General features: G+C 39.7%; 1 protein-coding gene across 7 annotated transcripts in view; it reads left to right on the top strand.

The window, feature by feature from the left end:
• The window catches only part of adgrb1a (adhesion G protein-coupled receptor B1a), a 651,114-nt gene that overhangs the window by 272,801 nt on the left and 357,594 nt on the right, over positions 1-20,719 (top strand). For all 7 annotated transcript variants that reach the window (XM_069922257.1, XM_069922254.1, XM_069922256.1 and 4 more), the window contains exons 4-5: positions 11,005-11,169; positions 18,722-18,886. In XM_069922257.1, coding sequence (XP_069778358.1) covers positions 11,005-11,169; positions 18,722-18,886 — 330 coding nt within the window. The remainder of the gene's footprint in view (positions 1-11,004; positions 11,170-18,721; positions 18,887-20,719) is intronic.

Genomic DNA, 20,719 nt, shown 5'->3' with positions numbered 1-20,719 from the left:
AACATAACCCTAACATTTTTAAATCATGCCGGTTTCACCACTCATGGGTCTCTTTGGAATGACATAGTGGTTAGCATAGACATTGTGGGCTGAAGGGCCTGTTCCCATGCCATACTGCTCCATCTTTTACATTAGTGTGATGCGTGGCTTTGTTGAAATATGAAGTCACTGAGTCATGGCTGGAAGAAGATTACTGTTGGATACTAAATATTCGTGGATACACAGTGTATCAGAAGAACGGGAAGGTAGGCAGAAGGGATGGGGTGTTTCTGCTGGTTGAAAATGGAATTCATAATCAGAATATACTGCTATGAACATGTTACAAAATTTGTGGTTTTGTTGCAACATTACATCACAAATATTGTAACAAATTACATTTAACAAGTAAAGAAGAGAAAGTGAGGTAGTGTCTGTGGTTCATTGCCCGTTCAGAAATCTGATCACTGAGGGGGAAGAAGCTGTTTTTGTGCCCTGAATGTTCATCCTCAGGCTTCTGTACCTCCTTCCAGATGGTAGCAGTGAAAAGAGGGCATGGCCTGTGAGGTGAGAATCCCTGAGGATAGAGGCTGCTTTCTTAAGACACTGCCTCTTGTAGATTTCTTTGATGGAGTGAAATCTGGCGCCAGTGATGTCACTGGCTGAGTTCACACTCTCTGTAGTCTATTCCTGTCCTGTGCATCTCCATATGTAACTGGCCAGAATGCTCTCCAAAGGACACCTGCAGAAATTTCAAATATCTTTGGTGACATACCAAATCTCCTCAAACTTTTCTTTGAATATTTTATTTATGTTTTCACACAAGCTTGTACAACCATATACAGTGTCATGCCAACAAAGGCAGTTCACATTCAAAAATACATATATTCATTTTCTTTATGATTATATATACAAGCCCATGTCTTTACCAACTCCCCTCCCCTCACACACAAAACAAGACGACTCATTCAAACTTCGACCAACAACAACAAAACTTTAACACCAGGAAAATAAATAGCAAGGGGCAGGGATTGTCGCCGCTCAGTGGGCGGCCTCTGGGCCGATTCATTCCTGTCTTTCCTTGATCAGGGTCAGTGCGAGGGAGAGGAAGCTGCAGCAAGTAACAGGGAAACCAATCACCACCATGCCCTTATGTAGTAAATCTCCCCAAACTTTTCACGAAGTGTAGCTGCTGGGACCCTTCTTCATGATTGGATTGACAAGGAGGCCCCTTAACAGATCTTCGGAAATGTTGACACCCAGGAATTTGAAGTTCTTAACCCATTCCACTGCTGACCTCTCAATGTGGATTGGTTTGTGTTCTCCTTATTTCTGCCTCTTGAAGTCTGCAAATAGCTCCTTAGTTTTGCTAGCATTGAGTACAAAGTTGTTGTGACACCATCCTTAGAGAGAGGAGACATTGGATCAGAAGACAAAGAATCCCTGTGGATAGAATTAAGAAACTGTAAGGGTAAAAAGAGAACTTGATGGGAGTTGAAAGACCTTGATGGGAGTTGAAGGACCTTGATGAGAGACCTCCAAACAGTCACCAGGATGTGGCATGCAATCTACAGAGGGAGATAGGGAAGGCATGCAAAGAGGGCAATGTTCCAATAGTCATGGGGGATTTCAATATGCAGGTTGATTGGGAAAACCAGGTTGGCGCTGGATCCCAAGAAAGGGAGTTTACTGAATGCCTCCAGGATGGCTTCTTACAGCAGCTTGTGACTGAGGTGACCAGGGGAATGCAATTCTAGATTGTGTTTTCAGATTTCAGATTTATTGTCAAGATCCTTTTTTTTTTCTGCGGGTGAGGCAGAATTACCAAAAAATGCAAAACAGTTGTACACAGCTTATACATGTAAACAAATAAAGAACTGTAAACATAGAAAATAGGTGCAGGAGTAGGCCATTTGGCCCTTCAAGCCTATACTGCCATTCATTTTGATCATGGGTGATCATCTGTAAACAGATAGTGAATGTAAACTATGCAATGCAGAGAGAATAAAAACAATCAGTGAAGTGCACAAGTAAGAGTCCTTAAATGAGTCCCTGATTGAGTTTATTGTTGAGGAATCTGATGGTGGAGGGGGAGCAGCTGTTCATGAACCTGGTGATGTGAGTCTTGTGGCACCTGGACCGCTTTCCTGATGGCAATGAACCAGATTTGATAAAGGAGCTGAAGGCAAGGAAACCCTAAGGAGGCAGTGATCATAGGAGGATATACATGCAGTTTGACAAGGTGAACCTAAGATTAGAGGTATCAGTGGAATAGAAGGGATGATCAAGGTTTAAGGGAAGAACTGGCCAAAATTGTTTGGAAATGCAGACTAGCAGGGAGGAATTCAGAGCAGCAATTGCTGGAGTTTCTGCAAGAAATAAGGAAGGTAGGACCAGTATATTCCAAAAAAAAGTATTTGAATGGAAAAAAAAACTGCACAACTGTGGCTGACAAAAGAAATCAAAGCTATAGTAAAAGCAAAAGAAAGGGTGGACAAGGAAGCAAAAATTAGTGGGAGGACTGGGAAAATTTAAAAGCTTCCAGAAGAAAAAGATGAAAGATGAAAAGAAAAAGAAAAAGGCTAGCAAAATATATCAAAAGGGTCCATAAAGCTTTTTTAGTTATTTGAAGAGTAAAAATAGAGGAAAGTGCAGATAGACGATTGATAGAAAATGACACTGGATAAATTGCACTGGGTGACAAGGAAATGGCAGAGTAACTGAATTAGTATTTTGCATCAGGCTTCACTGTAGAAGATATTTGCTATGTTACGAGCCCAGAGGTCCCCAAAACCCAGCAGCAATAGATATTCACCAAGATAAATAGTTACTTAAACAAAAGTTGCTTTTAATTATCTTCAAAAATGAAAACAGAATCACACTTTAACTTATCACTATTAACTTAACTAACCTAACTTAACCCCCTTCTCATTCTAAGCACGTATGTATGTAGTGTGTGTAAGATCAGAAAAGTTCTTTGATTCCCAGTTCAATCTCACTTCTCATTCCTTCAAGTTATAGGCAATTCTTATACTGTGCACAGAATTTAACCTTTATGAAGTTCACCAGGCTTTGGTGCTTGAAAGGTAAATGATTACCACTCAGGAAGGTTTTTGTCAGTTTTTGGAGAGAGATTTGTTGTTTGCTGGACACTCACAACTGATTCCTTTTTAATCAGACACTTCAGTATCTTGCCAAAGAAACTTGTCCCATCAAGGTTTTCCAGATGATAACCTCTTTCTTTCAGGTTGCCACAGAGTTCCTTTTTGTTTCCCTTATTTTGTGAAACATTAGGCAGCCAGTCCTCTCCTCTTGTATGAACCACAAGGGCTTTGACCAGGCTAAACCAAGAACTCACAACCCGTCTTCCAAATGGGATTTTTCCACAAGCTTGCCAGCTTGTCCTGTTCCAGTCCCAACTGTTGCTGCTGACTGTAAAACTGCAGAACTGATCCCATGACCCTCTTAGAACAGCAAACAGAACTCCCAGACAGCCTGCAGCTCTGAACGTACTCCTCTGAGTTCTTTCATCTGTTTCTTTTCAAAACAACAAACCATTAGTGAAATCTCATGGGCTCTCTCCAAAGTTCTTGCAATTGCTCTTGGAGCTGGCCTATCTGGCTTGAACAGAGCTCCAGCATTTTAAATGAGATCTGTTTTGAAATGTTTGTATGTGACCTACACTAAAAAAACATGCCACAATTTATTTCCTTTAAATCTGTCACAGCTATATACCTGATTTTCAAGGCTATCAAGGAAGAGATGTGAGTGCAGTGATTATCACTAGAGAGAAGTTGCTTTGGAAGCTGTAACATTTAAGGGTAGATAAGTCTCCCAGACCAGATAGAATGCATCCTTGGGTTCTAAAAAAAGTAGCTATATAGATTGAAGAGGCATTAGTAAAAATCTAAGAATCTGGACTGGAAAGTTAGAAAGGTCACTTTGCAAAGAGAGGAAGGCAGCAGAAAGGAAAAAAAAAATAGAGCAGTTAGCCAAACATTGGTGGTGGAATTTCAGAGTTGATTGTTAAGGTTGAGATTACGGAGTTCTTGGAAGTGCACAACAAAATCGGCCAAAGTCAGGATGGTTTATTAGAGGGAAATTCTTGCCTGACAAGTCTACTGCATTTTTTTGAGGGAACCACAAGCAGGCTAGACAAAGGAAGTGTCATACGTGAGGCTGCGTAACAAGATGAGAGTCCATAGATTTACAGGAAAGATACTAGCATGGGTAGAACAATAGGTGGTCGGCAGGACACATAGTGGAAATGAAAGAATCCTATTCTGCTTGGTTACCGGTTACCAGTGGTGTTCTGCAGGATATTTAGCAGAACACAGAACATGAGAGTGTTCCAGACATTGGGTGGGGCAAATTTTGAATGTTGTGGCAGTTTTAGTCAACTAACTACAGAAAATATCAATAAGATTGAAAGAGTGCAGAAAGATTTACTGGTACTTGTGGACCTGAAATTTAGGGAAAGGAGGAATAGGTAAGCACTTTATTCTCTGAAGCATCAAAGAATGAGGGGAGGTTTGATAGAGGTAAACAACATCATGAGGGGCATTAAATAGGGTAAGTGCAAGCATGTTTTTTTTCCCACTGAGGGTGGGTGAAACAAGAACAACAAATTTCATAACACAGGGTCATGATACTGATTCCGATTCTGAACGAGAGGACATGGATTTAGAGTGAAAAGTGAAATGGTTGAGAGGAACATTAGGGGAAACTTCTTCACTCAGAGAGTGGTGAGAGTGTGGAACGAGCTGGCAGCGAATGTGGTGGATGCAGGCTCAATTTTAACATTAGAGGATTTTGTAGGGTTCATGGATAGGAGGGGTATGTGGGGCCATGGTCTGGGTGCAAGTTGATGGGATTCACTGGAATAATAGTTTGGCATGGCCTGGATGGAACAAAGGGCTTGTTTCTGTCCTCTCCTGTTCAATGGAGTATTGTAGAATTCTGAATACACATCTTTGTTGGAGGACTGACTATGATTGAGGAGATTTTGTTTCTGATCATTTAGATTTTATTTTTAAATTTGGGAGTACAACACAGTTTCAGGCCCTTCCATCCCATGAGCCTGTGCTGCCCCAAAAGCACCAATTAACTTACAAACCCCATTATGTTTTTAGAGAGTGGGAAGAAACTGGAGAACCCAGAGGAAACTCATGGAGATTGGGGAGAAGCTACAAACTCCTTACAGACAGTGCCGGGTCCTTACCTGAGTCGCTGGCACTGTCACAGCATTGCACTAACCACTGTACTGACTGTGCTTATGTAAATCTTCACAGATTGCATTCTGATAGTCAGGAAGTTAAGGATGCAGTTGGAGAATGGGGACATTGAGGCCTACATTTTGAAGTTTGGGGATGAATTTGCTGGGAACTATGGGACTGATGATGGAGATGTGGTCCATGAGCAGCAATCTGACATTGGGGTCCTTGGAATTCAGTGTTCCAGACCCAAATGGAGAGCTGGGGAGATGGCGTCTGGCATGGACCGGGCAAATTGACGTGAGCCTGAAGTTGATGTGATCCATGACTAACTTCTTAAAGCACTTCATGAGAGTTGATGTCAGAGCCACCATTTGGTAGTCATTTTAAGTCTGTTATTGTGCTTTTCCTCAGTACCCATAGGATGGAGGTTTTCATGAAATTTGGCCTGATACAGGAGCAATTAAAGATACCTGACAAAACTTTCACCAGATGCCCTGAGTAGGGTCTGAGGACACATCCAGTGACCCTGCCTGGTACAGTCACTCTCTGCAGGCTCATTCTCCAGAATGCTGATCTGACTTCAACAACAAGAAGTTGCAAGAGCACATGAAGTAGATGAGATTAATCTTGCTGCCTCCCTGTTCAAAGAGACTGTGAAGCACACTTAACTTACCGGAAAGTGTTTTGGTGCTCAGTCTTGCTTATTATTCTTTCATTTAAAGGCTGAGATTATGTGGCAACTGTAATTCCATCTCATGGGTGATACTAGAGCCACAATGAATCAGGTATGACTATCCTCCGATGCTGATGGAAAAAAATGAATGAACAAGTAATGAGAAGTATTTTAATGAATCTTCTGAATGATGCTAGTCTTAAAGAGTCTTAAACCCAAGTGATATTCGATGCTTGGTTGCTTTGAATTTTTGGTGGAATTCTTTGATCTGTGGCCACGTTAAGCTGAAGGAAGTGAAGTGAGTATGTTTTTGACATAAAATCTGAAAGTATCAATAATATCCCAGGAACTTTTATCATTGAGTTACAGGGAAAGATTAAATGGATTAGGACTTTATTCCCTGAAGCATGGAAGAATGAGGGGAGATCTGAAGTGGTGAATGAGGGCTCAATTTTATCACTTAAGAAAAAATTTGGACAGATTCCTCGATGAGAGGGGTATGGAGGGATATGGACTGGATGTAGGTCAGGAGGATTAGGGAGAATAATAGATGAGAACAGATGAGGAGGCCTGTTCTCAGTGCTGTAATGTTATGTGGTTCTGTTGATCTCAAGTCCATTGAAATTATGTCTTTAAGTGTCTTGATTGACAAGGACAACCAGAGAGTTCATTGAATATTCTATAAAGTTAGAAAGAAAGCAGTGCAATATAAAATTCTGTTATTTATAATGCAGGGGAAAGTCATTTGTCCTAAGATACAGATGTTACAAGATTAGACTTGATATAACTCAGGAGCTATCTTTGTGTGGTGTCAAAGATGCATTTGTAAACAATTGTCGCAGACTCACCTTGATGCTAATTGTCATGGAGAAGATTATCTCCTCCCTTTGGATCAAATTATATTCACAAACAAAATCAATGCTTCAGTTACTGAGACAGTTTACAATTCCTCCAGATCTGACAGTTAACCTTTCAAATCTTGCTTGATAAAATGGAATGAATTTTGAACAGTTTTTGGGTTCCAGCATGTTATGAGCTTGCCCCAGAAATCAATCCCAAGAAATATTTTTTATAGATGTTGGTTGATAATAATTATATAATCGGCTCCAGACATTTCTCATTATTGTTGTGGACTATAATTTGACATTTTAACATTTTATTCAGGAAAAAAAATGGTAAATTCCATTTTATTAGTGAGCCTGAGGTTAACCCTGAAGTGTTTTTCCAATAGAAAAAGAGTCCACTTACACCATTGAATCAATGCTGACTCCCAGCAGAGCCAAGTCCAACCCCGTCTTCAGATCTCTAGTGGCCTCCAAATTCTTCTCACTCTTAAGCCCATCAACTCCCATTTGATTAATTCCACTAGAACATCCCTCGATTTATCAATGGCCAAATACCTAACATTCTTTGGAATGTGGGAATAAACCAAAGCGGTTGGTAAAAACCCATACCGTTACAGGGAACTCCATGTAGTCATATACTCAACTATGATTAGGATCATGCTTATTTGACTGAAGCCTATTTCTGTCATGAGAGAGATCAGAGTCTTTCAAGAACAGCTGAGATAATCTTGGGTAAACATTGCTTTGAATGTTGGGCAAAATTATTCACTGCACGAGACCAAACAAGTGTGGAGTGAAGAAAGAAGGCAGATTTTAACTCTTTAAAGTTAAACATGAGCATTCTCTACAATTGAAGAAAAATACTGTAGATGCTGTAAATCTGAAATAATACTTAAATTTGCTCAGTGTCCAAAAAATCCAACTAGATGTGTATGAAGACTAGAACAAGGGGACATAGCTTCAAGATTCAAAGTAGTAGATTTAGTACAGATGAGAAGTAACTGCTCTTCCCAGAGGATGGTGAATCTGTGGAATTCACTGCACATTGAAACAGTGAAGGCTACCTCAGTAAATATATTTAAGACAAGGTTGATAGATTTTTGCATAGTACAATTATGGATATGGGGAAAAGGCAGAAGGGTGAAGATGTGCCTCTTATCAGATCAGCCATGATTTCATTGAATGGTGGAGCATACTCTTAGATTTAGATTTCAGATTTATTGTCAGAGTACATATCACATACATCGCACACAACCCGAGATTTGATAGAGGTGTTTAAAATTATGAAGGGAATAGATAGACTAGATGCAAGTAGACTCTTCCCCCTGAAAGCAGGGGAGGTTGAAACGAGAGGACACAAGTTGAGGGTAAGGGGGAAAAATTTTAGGAGAAACATTAGAGGATGTTTCTTCACTCAGAGAGCGGTGGCTGAATGGAATAATCTTCCGGAGGAAATAGTTGAGGCAGAGTCAATTCTTTCATTTAAGAGGAGGCTGGATATGTACATGGATAAGAGGGGGTTGGAGGGTTATGGGTGGAGAATAGGCAGGGGGATCTAGCAGAGTTGTTTGAGTGAACTGGAGTGGACTTGAAGGGCTGAGAAGGCCTGTTTCCATGCCATAAACTGTTATATAGTTATAGGCGAGGCAGAATTATCATTTATTGGTACTGCAAAAAATCTGTACACAATGTATACATGTAAACAAATAAAGAAATGTAAACAAAATGCAGTATAGAGAGGGAAAAAAAACAATCAAGTGCAAGTAAGAGTCCTTAAATGAGTCCCTGATTTAATTTATTGTTGAGGAGTCCGATGGTTGAGGGGGAGCAGCTGTTCCTGAACCTGGTGGCGAGAGTATTGTGGCACCAATACCTCTTTCCTGATGGTAGCAGTGAGAACAGTGTGTGTGCTGGGTGCCATGGATCCTTGATGATTGCTGCTGCTCTCCAATGGCAGTATTCCCCACAGATATTCTCGGTGGTGGGAGGGCTGTGATGTCCTGGGTGTGTCCACTACCTTTTGGGGGTATTGATGTCCTTATATAAGACTTTAATATAGCTAGTAAAAACACTCCACCACACATCTGTAGACGTTTTCTAGGGTTTATGATGTCATACCAAACCTCTGCAAACTCCTGAGGAAGTAGAGGCACTGACATGCTTTCTTCATGATGCCATTAATGGGTTGGGTCGAGGAAAGATCCTCCGAGATATTGACTCCCAAGAACTTAAATTTGCTCACCCTCTCCACCTTTGATTTCCCCCAGTGACACCTCAGGTTTTGCCTTCCTGGATTCAATAGTCAGCTCCATGGTTTTGGTGACAAAGCATGCAAGGTAATTGTTGGTGCACCATTCAGCCAAGTTTTCAATCTCACTCCTGTATGTGAAGTCATCGCCCCCTTTTTATTCAACCCATTATCGGGTATCGTCAGTGAATTTATAGATGGTGACGTTGTTGTACCTATTTATTATATTGTTGTAAGTGCTCTGCTTTAGGGTTCATTTGGAAAAAGAAGAGTAAACATTGTATTTTTCTTAGTCGGGAACAGGAGTGATTAAGGACAGCAACACAGCAGTTCAGAATATATAAATTATAAACATATTTAAAAGAGGAAATTGGTCATGATTGCTCCTTGACTCGACGTTTCATTGCACCATTTTAATCAAATGCATTGATTTCCCTGGGTTCCACAACACCACACAAGATGGAACTCATTTTCTAGAACATCAGCAATGCTTTAATGAAGAAAGGCTAGAACGACTGGGCTTGTACTCGCTGGAGATTAGACGATTTAATAGAAACGTTCAAAATTCTTAAGGGATTTGACAGGCGAGATGCATGAAGATTGTTCCCAATGTTGAGCAAGTCTAGAACCAGGGGGTCACAGTTTAAGGATAAAGGGGAAAGTCATTTAAGACTGAGATGAGGAGGAATTTTTTTCACTCAGAGGGTGGTGAATTTATGGAATTCTCTGCCACAGGAAGTGATTGAGGCCGGTTCCATAGCTATATTTAAGAGAGAGTTAGATTTAGTACTTGTGACTAGGGGGATCAGGGGGTATGGAGAGAGAGCAGGAACAGGGTACTGAGTGGATGATCAGCCATGATCAAAATGAATGGCGGTGTAGGCTTGAAGGGCCAAATGGCCTACCCCTACACCTATTTTCTATGTTCTATGAAAAAAATATATTCTGATTTGAAGTCACATGATTCATACGTCAAGCTGAGCACTTCACATAAAACACGAATTAGCTCAGTATAAAAGAGCATCTGTTCGATGCACTGGACATCATTTCACGTAAATCACAGGTTGACCCACACACAGGATGCTATTTCAAATGTGTTGACCTTTGCGTGGCTGCACCGTGTTGCAACTTCTTAATTTCCAGTTATTATTCAGTGGCTCGTTGGCCACTGCCACCTGCGGAATATCCCAAGATTTTCTTGAACACTAGGTGCAAGTTGCGTGTCCTTTTAAAGCAGGTCTGCTCAAAAGCACCAAATTTTTCTCCACATCACTCAATGAATAACAATTTACAACCAAACTGAGCTTTTACCAACACAAGCACCAAAGTGTTCAGTTTAATGTAATATTCAAGTTTTTCTTTAATAGAATGAATCTGAATTGTCTAAATTAGACAGCCTGCCACTGTGATAATAGTTGGAGAGAAATTAGGGCAGTATTGGCATTCTACCACTGAATGTTTTGTGCACATCAAGACATGGAAGAGACATCAACACCATCATTGAACCAATTTATTTTTTATACTTTTCCTGAAACATTAGACATTTGGAAAGTGATGGGATAAACGTCTTCTGAATTCCAATTTCAGAACTCTGGTCCTAATTGTTCAGATTTTGCACAATATGAAAGCACATTTCAAAGGCATTCTTGTTTTGAACTACTTGTTTTGAGCAAGCGTTCGACTTTCTCGCAACTGGAATTCCATATCGACCTGCAACTTTGTCTAAATAATTATCAAACCTACCTTGCGAACAATGATCCTTTTAAACTCTTCCACTAGCATGAGACCAGCAGCACATTTCTTTCCTGTTTGCAGCAATCCTGCAGTCCTCTTACTTTGTTTACCCTCATTTCAGCGCACACCCCCTTAATCCTCATCTGCTTTGCCTTTTCACTTTGCACACAGCGATTTGAAAGCTATTTGATTGACTTTTTTTTATACATAATCTGCTTAACATTATTTATTGCGACTGGCAAATAATCTCGAGAAGGCTGCACAGCAACAAAGCCATAACCGAGTAACAATCGAATGAATCTTCTTTTTCAGGCGACCCTGCTGCAGAGGAATGGTCCGCCTGGACTGTCTGTTCTTCGACTTGTGGGCAGGGTACACAGACCCGGATGAGATCCTGTGTATCATCTCCATATGGCACCTCGTGCAGTGGACCTCTGCGAGAAATGAGACTATGCAACAATTCAGCAGTGTGTCCAGGTTTGCTTAAACTAATGGAAACACTTGTTGTTGCTGTGCATTGCCTTCACCAATTTATTTTCTTAATCTTATCCTGTTCCTGTGGCTTCTTCTTCTTCTGGCTATCCATCCCATAGGATGATGATGGTTCCTTTCAGTCAGTTTGTGAGGTTTGATATGAGGATACCCCACTCCTCATGTGCGTGAATGGATTTAGGTGAGTTGGGGGTTGCACAGGTCCAGACCCACCCTCTCGATATCTCCTCCTGGATCCAGTGACAGGGTGAGGTCCAAGACGGCTGGAGGAAGTTCTGTTGCTGTGAATGACCAGACCAAGCTTTGATGCAAGGGATGCCCTTTCCACGCTTCACATCATGTGTTCGCTATATGGCTGTTGACCCTACAAGAGGGTTAATCTGCCCTTTAACAAATTTTGTTTTTCCATCCTGCAGGATGTCGCGCCACCCTCCACACTAAGCAAGCCTGGTGGAGGAGCTGGTTAAGTCGCCAACCACCCAATCATATGACAGGTTTACATGCTACCAACAGCACTCAAAAGAGTGACCCGACCTTATCTTTGTGGCTTATCAAGACATTTGACCCTGATAGCACTGGGAAATTGTCCAGCTTTGCATCAAATTCCCAGAGTCAAAAATGACATTGGTCTGATGCAATGCTTACATCATTTTCGATTGTGCCTGCAGTGTGAACCAATCCCAAGATCAACTACCCACATCGTCCCATATCCCATATCCTACATCTTCATTTCCAAGTAAAAACACAATGCTGGAGAAACCCAGCAGGTCAAACAGGGTAGATAATCAACATTTTGGGCTTGAGTCTTTCATCAAAGCATGATAAAATGTAAGCAGACACCTGTAAAAAATGAAAAATAAAACAGTTTTACTCCATTTTACTCCACTCAAATTCTAAGTGCTTAGTTTCAGAACTTTGTCCAGATTTCAGACTTATTGTCAGAATACATATATGGCATCACATTCAATCTTGAGATTCTTTTTCCTGAAGGCGAGGCAGCCAGAATGAACATTTATCAGTAGTGCGAGAGAAAACCGTGGTCAATGTACACATGTAAACAAATTGACTGCAATGCAGAGAGAAAAAAAAATCAATAAAGTGCAAAAGTGCGAGTCCTTAAATGAGTCCCTGATTGAGTTTGCTGTTGAGGAGTCTGATGGTGGAGGGTAACAGGTGTTTCTGACCCTGGTGGTGTGAGTCTTGGGGCACCTCTACCTCTTTTCTGATATGAATGCAAGGTTAAAACATGACTGACTTATTTTGTTTAAAACTTTTAATAGATGTCAGAAGAGGAGATAGTAATTTTCTTTTGGTTGGACTTCATCTTGGATCCAGAGTTTAAAGGATAGATTTCTCATCAATTCCAGGGCATGACCTAATTTAATATTGTCATGGTTCCTGATCTTCAGCTTTCACTGAACATTTGTCATTTTTGTTCTGAAGCAATATATCCAAATTTCTAGGAAGAAATTGTTCTTGAAAGATAATATGATTTATTTTATGCAGCTCAGATTATACAATAGTGAAAATGAACGTAAATATCTGTCAAAAGAATGATTTCAGAAATAAGCTAAATCTACTGACTTTCTCTCCCAATGGTAATAAGCAATGGTTATAAACAAGTTTAGAAGGTAGTATATGATATTGTGACTGGACATATTTAAACATTTTTTAATTGCCGAATAGCCTATCGAGGAAACAAATGCAATTTGCAGGATTTTCTTTAATTGATGTCCAATCATATTTAATTAAATTTAATTTAGACCTGCAGCATGACAGCAGGACCTTCCTTCCACCCACAAGCTCGTGCTTCCCAAATACCCCAATCAACTTACAAACCCCCACCCCCATCCCCCCTCCCTGTACGTTTTGAAGGGTGGGAGGAAAGCAGAGCATCTAGAGGAAACCCATGCAGACACAGGAATAACGTACAAACGACTTACAGACAGTGCTGGATTCAAACCCGGATCGCTGGCGCTTTAAGTGATGCAATAACCGCTGCCCTCACTGTGCTGCCCAAGATCTTGCACCACAAATTTTGAAATATTCTATTGACGAGTATGGAACTGCAAAATAGCAAAATATTACACAGCATATATGATTGATACAATGCAAGGAAAAGATATGGCTATTCTATTTGCTATCACCCATTACATCTCTCCTAATTTTTCCCACCATTTAAATTCTTGAGAGCTGCAAAAGCAGCTGCCAGTTTGCTATCATTTCTTCCAATGCTATCTTACAGAATCAAAGTCTACAGACAGAAATGTGATGGCTCGGCACATTGTGAATAAAATGTTGGTGATTTCTACACGCACTGCATTTTTAAGTCATTTGGCCACCTTTAAAAGACAGTTCTACACAGAGATTCAAAGCTTTAAAACACTTCTCTTTTCACACTAGATATTGATGCTTTATATGCACCAGTATTTTTTTTTTATTGAGGCATTTTGGCTGCATTGTTCCTTCACGCAACATGATAAGAAAATTAGATGTCTCTACGGTACTAGGTGGAGTCACCAAATGCTCCTGGAGAAGGTAATTGATTTAGATTCTAAATTGAACAGCCTGACAAATAATTCAGTGGAATATTAAGGGTGGGAGTAACTCATATTAAATTAATCTTGCAAGGTTTCTGAATGAAGTGGGTTTCATAAGTCAAGTTTGGATTCCTCATATTTTTATTTGAGACTCTCCAATCTTCAACTGCTGCCACATGATGGTACACAAACAAACTGCCAGAGACAAACATTGAAGAATGAATAATAGTTGTCCAGACCTTTTTACGTTTTTGAGGAATTGAGCGAGTTGACCAATGTGAATAATGCATCAAAGCATGTTCTTTAAAACAATTTGGCCATCCTCTCTCCCATCCATCATGAACAGATTTTTATCAATCTGAAATTGAAATAGAACAATGAGAATGTACTTTGGAAAAGCATCTTCTATACATCATGTAACCTTAATGATTTACACACACACACACACACACACACACACACACACACACACACACACACACACACACACACACACACACACACACACACACACACACATCTATTTTTCTGAAAATAATTGCACACATAACCATAATCTGTGATAAAAAATTACAAATAAATTGATTTGCTAACAACTTCCAGATGAACAACTTTGAACAGTTTACTAAAGTGGTGTAGTTTTGAAGCCATTGATATGAAAAGGCCTCTTGCCCCTTTACTAGATTGAGACAAGAATAGGATGGTGTTCCGATGTTGTGTGGAAGCACAATCAGTGGGCCACAGGAGCAGGCTTCAGAAATACCCACCGGAATTAATTTGCAGTTAACAATGTTGACATAATAAAAAATTTAAAAAAAACCAAAAAAAAAACAATGTTGACGTAGAAAGTTTCCATTGTCTTTGACTTTTCCTCACATCTGTGTGAATAAAATTTTAGATTGATTGCATTCCCAATTTCCCAATCAAGGACACTGCTTGAGCCGTATAGATTTATCTGTGTCATTGGGTATGACTGACTATATAGCCTTATGAAATCAAATTTGTGAATTATGAATCTGTCCCAAGCAAGACAATTTTTGTGTATTGGAACACAAACTCAATAGAATTGAATGATTCCCATTTTAATTGTCGGTGAAATGATTTGCATTAACATCACAAACCTAACATTCAAAGTGTCACAAAACTCTCAGTCGCATATGGTTATTGCATTTTAGGCTGGATAAAAATGTGGGAAAATTATTAAGAAGGATACAACCATTTTTTATATCTTTGCTTTTTGAATGAGGAATGAGGAAATGAGGAGGAACACTTCCAGTGACAGAATGGTCAAGAAAAAAAGCAAAGATTTAAATGAATTGACAAACAAATGAGGGAGGGGGAGAGGTGCAGAGGTGGTAGATGGAGCAGTTATGATCAGAAATCTGAGATATTGTGCTTGAAGGGGTTATGGATGCAGGATCAAATGTAAGTTCCAAAAAGGACAATTGCTAATATCATTGAAAGGGAAGAGTTTGCAGAGACCAAATGTGGATAATAAATTATCCCTTTGAAGAATAAGATTTCATGAAGATTTGAACAGATGGTTTGATGTGGACTGTGGGCGATGAGCTAGAGGACGAAGGATTAGAGTCAACATCAGGTGATGCAAGTGTATGGAAGAAATTTACTGCCCCTTTCTATGTGGTGATAAAAGAAGGGAATTCATTCATAAGAAATATCATCTGAATTTCTTCTAGCTAGCAATACTTCAAAGCACCATCTGCTACCACTCAAATGCTGACTCTCTCAATTGACATGTTGAAATTAAGTGGAAGCTTAACTCAAGTTTGCTGTGCATGGGTGAACTTTTTGAAAACATGCATCTCTTGAAAGAAGATTGAAAAGTATAGGAATTATTACAGCCTGAGATGAGGACAATGGGGCATGAACATTTTGTGGGTTTCTGGAAGAAAGGCCATTTTGACTGTGGAAATCAGTAAAAGCCACATAAAACAGTAAAGACGTATCAATTTAGTGTCAAGGCCATTTGATGGTTTTGTGGGGATCAGAAGATTTAGGGCAAAGGTGTATTTCTGTCAGAGTAAAATTGCTTAAGGATCACCTCAGGAACAAATTGTCAGGGTGAATATCTTTTAGATGTTGTTATTTCTTACTTTTACTTTCATATGTACAATAAAATCTGGTGTAGGCCAATCAATTGTTGAAAGAAGAACTCTGTAGAACAAAGCACGATCAATGAAGAAAACACAGCACCTTCAGAATCATAGGAATGATACGGTCCTAAATGGCAGTTCTGCAGTAGGCATCAGCGTTGCAAGTGTTTCTTGGAATAAGAAGGGTATATTATCAATTGGCCAGATTTAAAATATTCTTCAGGGAAAATTAGGGAATTTGTCAAGGCACTGCAAACTGAAGTTTCCATTTGCTGGCCTGAGATATTGGGCCCAATGTAGTTTGCAAGGCCAAATTCTTTGATTTGATGATGACCCAACAGTAAAGGTGGCCAAGCAGGTTGTCATTTGGTATGGGAATTGGAGAAGGGGAAGACTCTTTTTGATAATCCCACAGGAAGCTGCTTAATTGTTCAAGGGCAAGCCAAGCATAAATAGGAGGGGGACTGGACAGCTCAGTCAGGTCTTGTTTTCAGTAACATCATCAGGCTTGGCCATCCTGACTTTATATTTTAAATTAATCCCCAAAGATATTGTTTTTCCATTACAGGTCAAAAGTGCTCACTTCCTGTAGTGGAATAAAAATTAACAATAAATTGTTATTTTATGGCAGTTGAACAAAGCAGCCTGGGCTCCGGCCCAAGTACTTTGCCCAAATTAATTGAATCGAGACCTAGACAAAGGATTGAAATCATGAATTCGAATCGTGAGGACATCTTAGGGCCTCCATTAGCTCCAAGAGTACTTGTTTGGCTTTCGTTGCTTGTACACTGCACAGTCTGTTTAACACAAAAAGAGCCCAGTCAAGGAAAATTAGACTGAACAAACTCATCAGATTTGGATTAATTTAATTTCTTGGAGGTGTACATTTTCAATAACTGAGTCTTGCAAAATTAAAGAGTTTCCTACTTCTCAAAGCCAATGGACATTTATTTGCAGATTGTGTTGAACATTTTAAAATTAAGGAACGGGAGAGGTTTTTCATGTAGCACAGATCAAATGCTCTTCTCCTGAGCTACAATATTCCATGTGGATAAACACAGAATAACCTGTGAGCAAACTACTAGAGGACCCAGATGGAGAATTAACACTGGATAAGGTTGGAGGTTGGAAATTACTGTGCATGTTTCCTGCAGTCAATTTATACTTATTGTGTTATTCTTTAGAGAATGATATTATAAATGAAGGTGTCCCTCAAAAAGTATGTGCTTGAATTCCTTTGAACATTTGGCAAAATACTAATGATATTTTGACCTATTGATAGTCTTTGCTGAATGTTATCCAGGAGAGAAAAAGTATATTTAGGAATAAAACTGAATTGAAAAGAAACCAAATTTTTAATCCTGATTCAAGTCTTAACAGAGTTACCAATATTTAACCCCCAATTTGAGTGCTGCTAAGAAGAAATAGTGTTGCATGTCACGGTTCCAGAGAACACCAAAATCAGTATGGCATCATGGTAAAAAGGGCCCAGAAGCAATCAAAGGGGCAAGAGATAAATATTGCAACTGCGAGATACTGTGATCTTCTGTTATTTTTTTGTTGTTCTTCCAGCTATTGAGAGAGCTCTTTATTAGCCATGCTCAGTGTTGTATTTGGAAATGAAATGCATGGAGATAGTTCTCTGTTTTCAGACACGGCTGGTAGAACATTACGGTTTCAATCACAGCTAGGCTGGATGTTGACATGATATCTTTCATGCCTCACCACTTCATGGAATTAAATGCTACCAAAGATCCTACATTCAGATTTCACCAAAATTTTATTTTTTCCACTGGCTTTGTTACCCAACCTCGAATCCAAACTTAGGAATCCATCCAATAATCTTCCAGTGAAGGAGGTATGTATACCTTTCGGGCAGGTTCTGAGTATCTCTGATGCAGCCTATGTCTTTTGGTGAATAGATGTGGAATCTGTGTGTCTGTTTGTTCAGTCTCCTTCATGTTCTTAAATTAACGTCAATTTTGAAGTGTATCAGCCTCGGCTCAATAATAGCCACATTCCACATCAAGCCTGGAGCAAATCAGATTTGATAGTAGTTCAAAGCAGTGTTAAGGGAAAAGGAGACTATCAAATATGTAACCTTTTGGGTGAAGCTTTAAATCATATCAGCAGGTGCAAAAGACTTGTGTTTATGCAAAGTTTTAAATGAGCAATTGAAAACCACTTTATAAATAATCTTTCTTTCTTTCATTCCATGGTAGATTCTTCCTGTCCCTTGTTTGTCATTTGCCTCAACTAGTTTTGTCAAAAATGAATTGCTTCATTATTTACTTGTTGCAGTTTGTCGGACCTTTACGGCCACACTTCTACACGGAACTAGAACCCATGATGTGCTTGACAATATCATGAAACTATGTCCATGAGCTATTCATCTGATAATTTCTGCCTTCCTCATACATGAGGCCAAATGAAGATTGTTATTGGTTTCTTTGTCGAGAGGTTTAAATCTGGACTTGGCATGCGAATGAATGCTGGACAGTCAGGAGATCAGGAATTGGAATATGGATAATCACTCAGGAATATCGCTCTCCCAAATAAATTAAAACAGATTATAGGTCAAACTATTGACCTTTATACCTGCCTAAGTTGGACATTTATGATTTAATTGGACATGCCAGAATAGTTATGCCATTCTGTTTAAGCAATTTCAATTTTTTTGTTATATGAGAGAGGTGGCAGTCAGTTTAAAACTCAGTGAAGGGGATTTCCCTTTGGAGTAATTAGTGAAATATTGCCTTTCAAGCATCTTACGTTATGTCAACTTTTTAGGTCTATCCGATTTGCAATGATTAACCATCTTCCACATATTCACAAATAAAGCAACCTTAACAAGCAATCAAGACCTTGTTGTTCTGTTTTCAGTCCACGGTGTCTGGGAGGAATGGTCACCATGGAGCTTGTGCTCCTCGACATGTGGTAGGGGACACCGAGATCGCACTCGTTCCTGTATACAGCCTCAGTTTGGAGGAAACCCTTGTGAAGGACCTGAGAAGCAAACAAAATTCTGCAACATTGCACTCTGTCCTGGTAGGTGCCTTGCCTTTGCTACTATTGTAACCTTGGGAGTCGATTTTAAACAACCTGCATGTTAGGAAAATAATCGGTGAGGATTTAATGCTGATTTTATGCTTCATCTAAGTTTCTCTCTCTTAGTTTTACTGGAGATCAATGTGATATGACTGAGGGTGGATGGGGACATGCCTGAAGGAGCCAATCCACCCCCTCCTATGTGCTTGCCATTTATTGTCTTAGGTCAGTGGTTCTCAACCTTTTTCTTTCCACTCACATACTATCTTAAGTCTCTTCTCTTTGGCTTGGCTTTGCAGATGAAGATTTATGGAGGGGTAGGTCCACATCTGCTGCAGGCTCATTGGTGACTGACAAGTCTGATGCGGGACAGGCAGGCACGGTTGCAGCGGTTGCAAGGGAAAATTGGTTGGTTGGGGTTGGGTGTTGGGTATTTCCTCCTTTGTCTTTTGTCAGTGAGGTGAGCCCTGCGGTCTTCTTCAAAGGAGGATGCTGCCCACTGAACTGTGAGGCGCCAAGATGCACGGTTTGAGGCGAGATCAGCCCACTGGCTGTGGTCAATGTGGCAGGCACCAGGAGATTTCTTTCAGTATCTGAAGTAATCCCTTACTAACCACAGAGCATCTCAGAATCAGATTTATTGTCTTGAACAAGTCATGATATTCGATGTTTTTCAGCATCGTCATGGAGTGAACATTCATATTAGAACCATCTTACTTCACTATAAAAAAAATAAAAATAATAGAGCACAAAAAATAAGGCAGCGTCTTTGGTTCATTGATTATTCAGGAATCTGGTGGGAAAGAAGCTGTCCTTGTGATGTTGCATATGAGACAATAATTCTATACCATAGGTACCCTGTGGTTAGCAAGGGATTACTTAAGGTGGTATGTGAGACGAAAAAAGGTTGAGAACCATCTTCTTAGGTTAAACTTATTCCCCAGACCCAATCCTTTAACAAACTCAGATGTTTTACCAAGACACGTTGGGAAAACATCCTCTTAATATTGCATGTTAACCTCATCATTAATATAAAAACTTTCTAAATTGCATGGCACTTGGAAAATGCTCAATTAAACAAATTAAAGTTTTTAATTTGAACAAAAATAATTGTCAGGGAGAATCTCCTGAATGGCATCAGCACTTAGAAGAGAGAGAGATCTATCAACTAATCTGAACATAGTCCTGGAATCACATTCTGAGTAATTATGCAATTTATCTAACATATTTGGACCATAATTTGAGCTGCATAAATATGCTTTAAATGCCAAGTCTACTTTCAGTCTACAATCCAATAGTTTTGCCTGGATTCTAGGCTCTAGAAATTTGTTTTTTGGTGCACTAGGGCCAATTAAGGTGATCCATAAAAATGAAGGAAATCTGGTAGGAAATTCCTTTGGGTTGTTTACATGCTGAATCTTACACTTTTGCAATTGGCAATAACAGCTGCCTGCATTGTTACTGCACCGTCTACTGGGAAGGGAGTCAAACTAGGGAAATTCTCCATGGAAACATCATGCTCAGACATAATAGGCTGCCATATAGATGACTGAATGGATCAGATACTCTCCTGGACATCACAGAGTTGGCGGCACAAGTCCCAGGTCACTCTGAGCATCAGTCTTGTCGAGCAACCCGTGATTGCAGCATCTCACACTTGGGTGCACGATACAGAGATGTGATCCTGGTCAGTAAAGTTTGTGGATAACTGTGGACTATGGCAAAGGAAGTGGGCAAACTGATCAATGTGCCATTTGGGATCTTGTAATTCCTAACTTTCTTCCTAATTGCTAGCTTTGTTTCATTCTTGTTTCAGAATGTCATATAAATGCA

Source organism: Narcine bancroftii, chromosome 2 (genome assembly GCF_036971445.1).
Source record: "Narcine bancroftii isolate sNarBan1 chromosome 2, sNarBan1.hap1, whole genome shotgun sequence".
NCBI classification, from domain to species: Eukaryota; Metazoa; Chordata; class Chondrichthyes; order Torpediniformes; family Narcinidae; genus Narcine; species Narcine bancroftii.
Note: the sequence above shows the minus strand (reverse complement) of the source record. Positions and strands in the feature narration are given on the sequence as shown.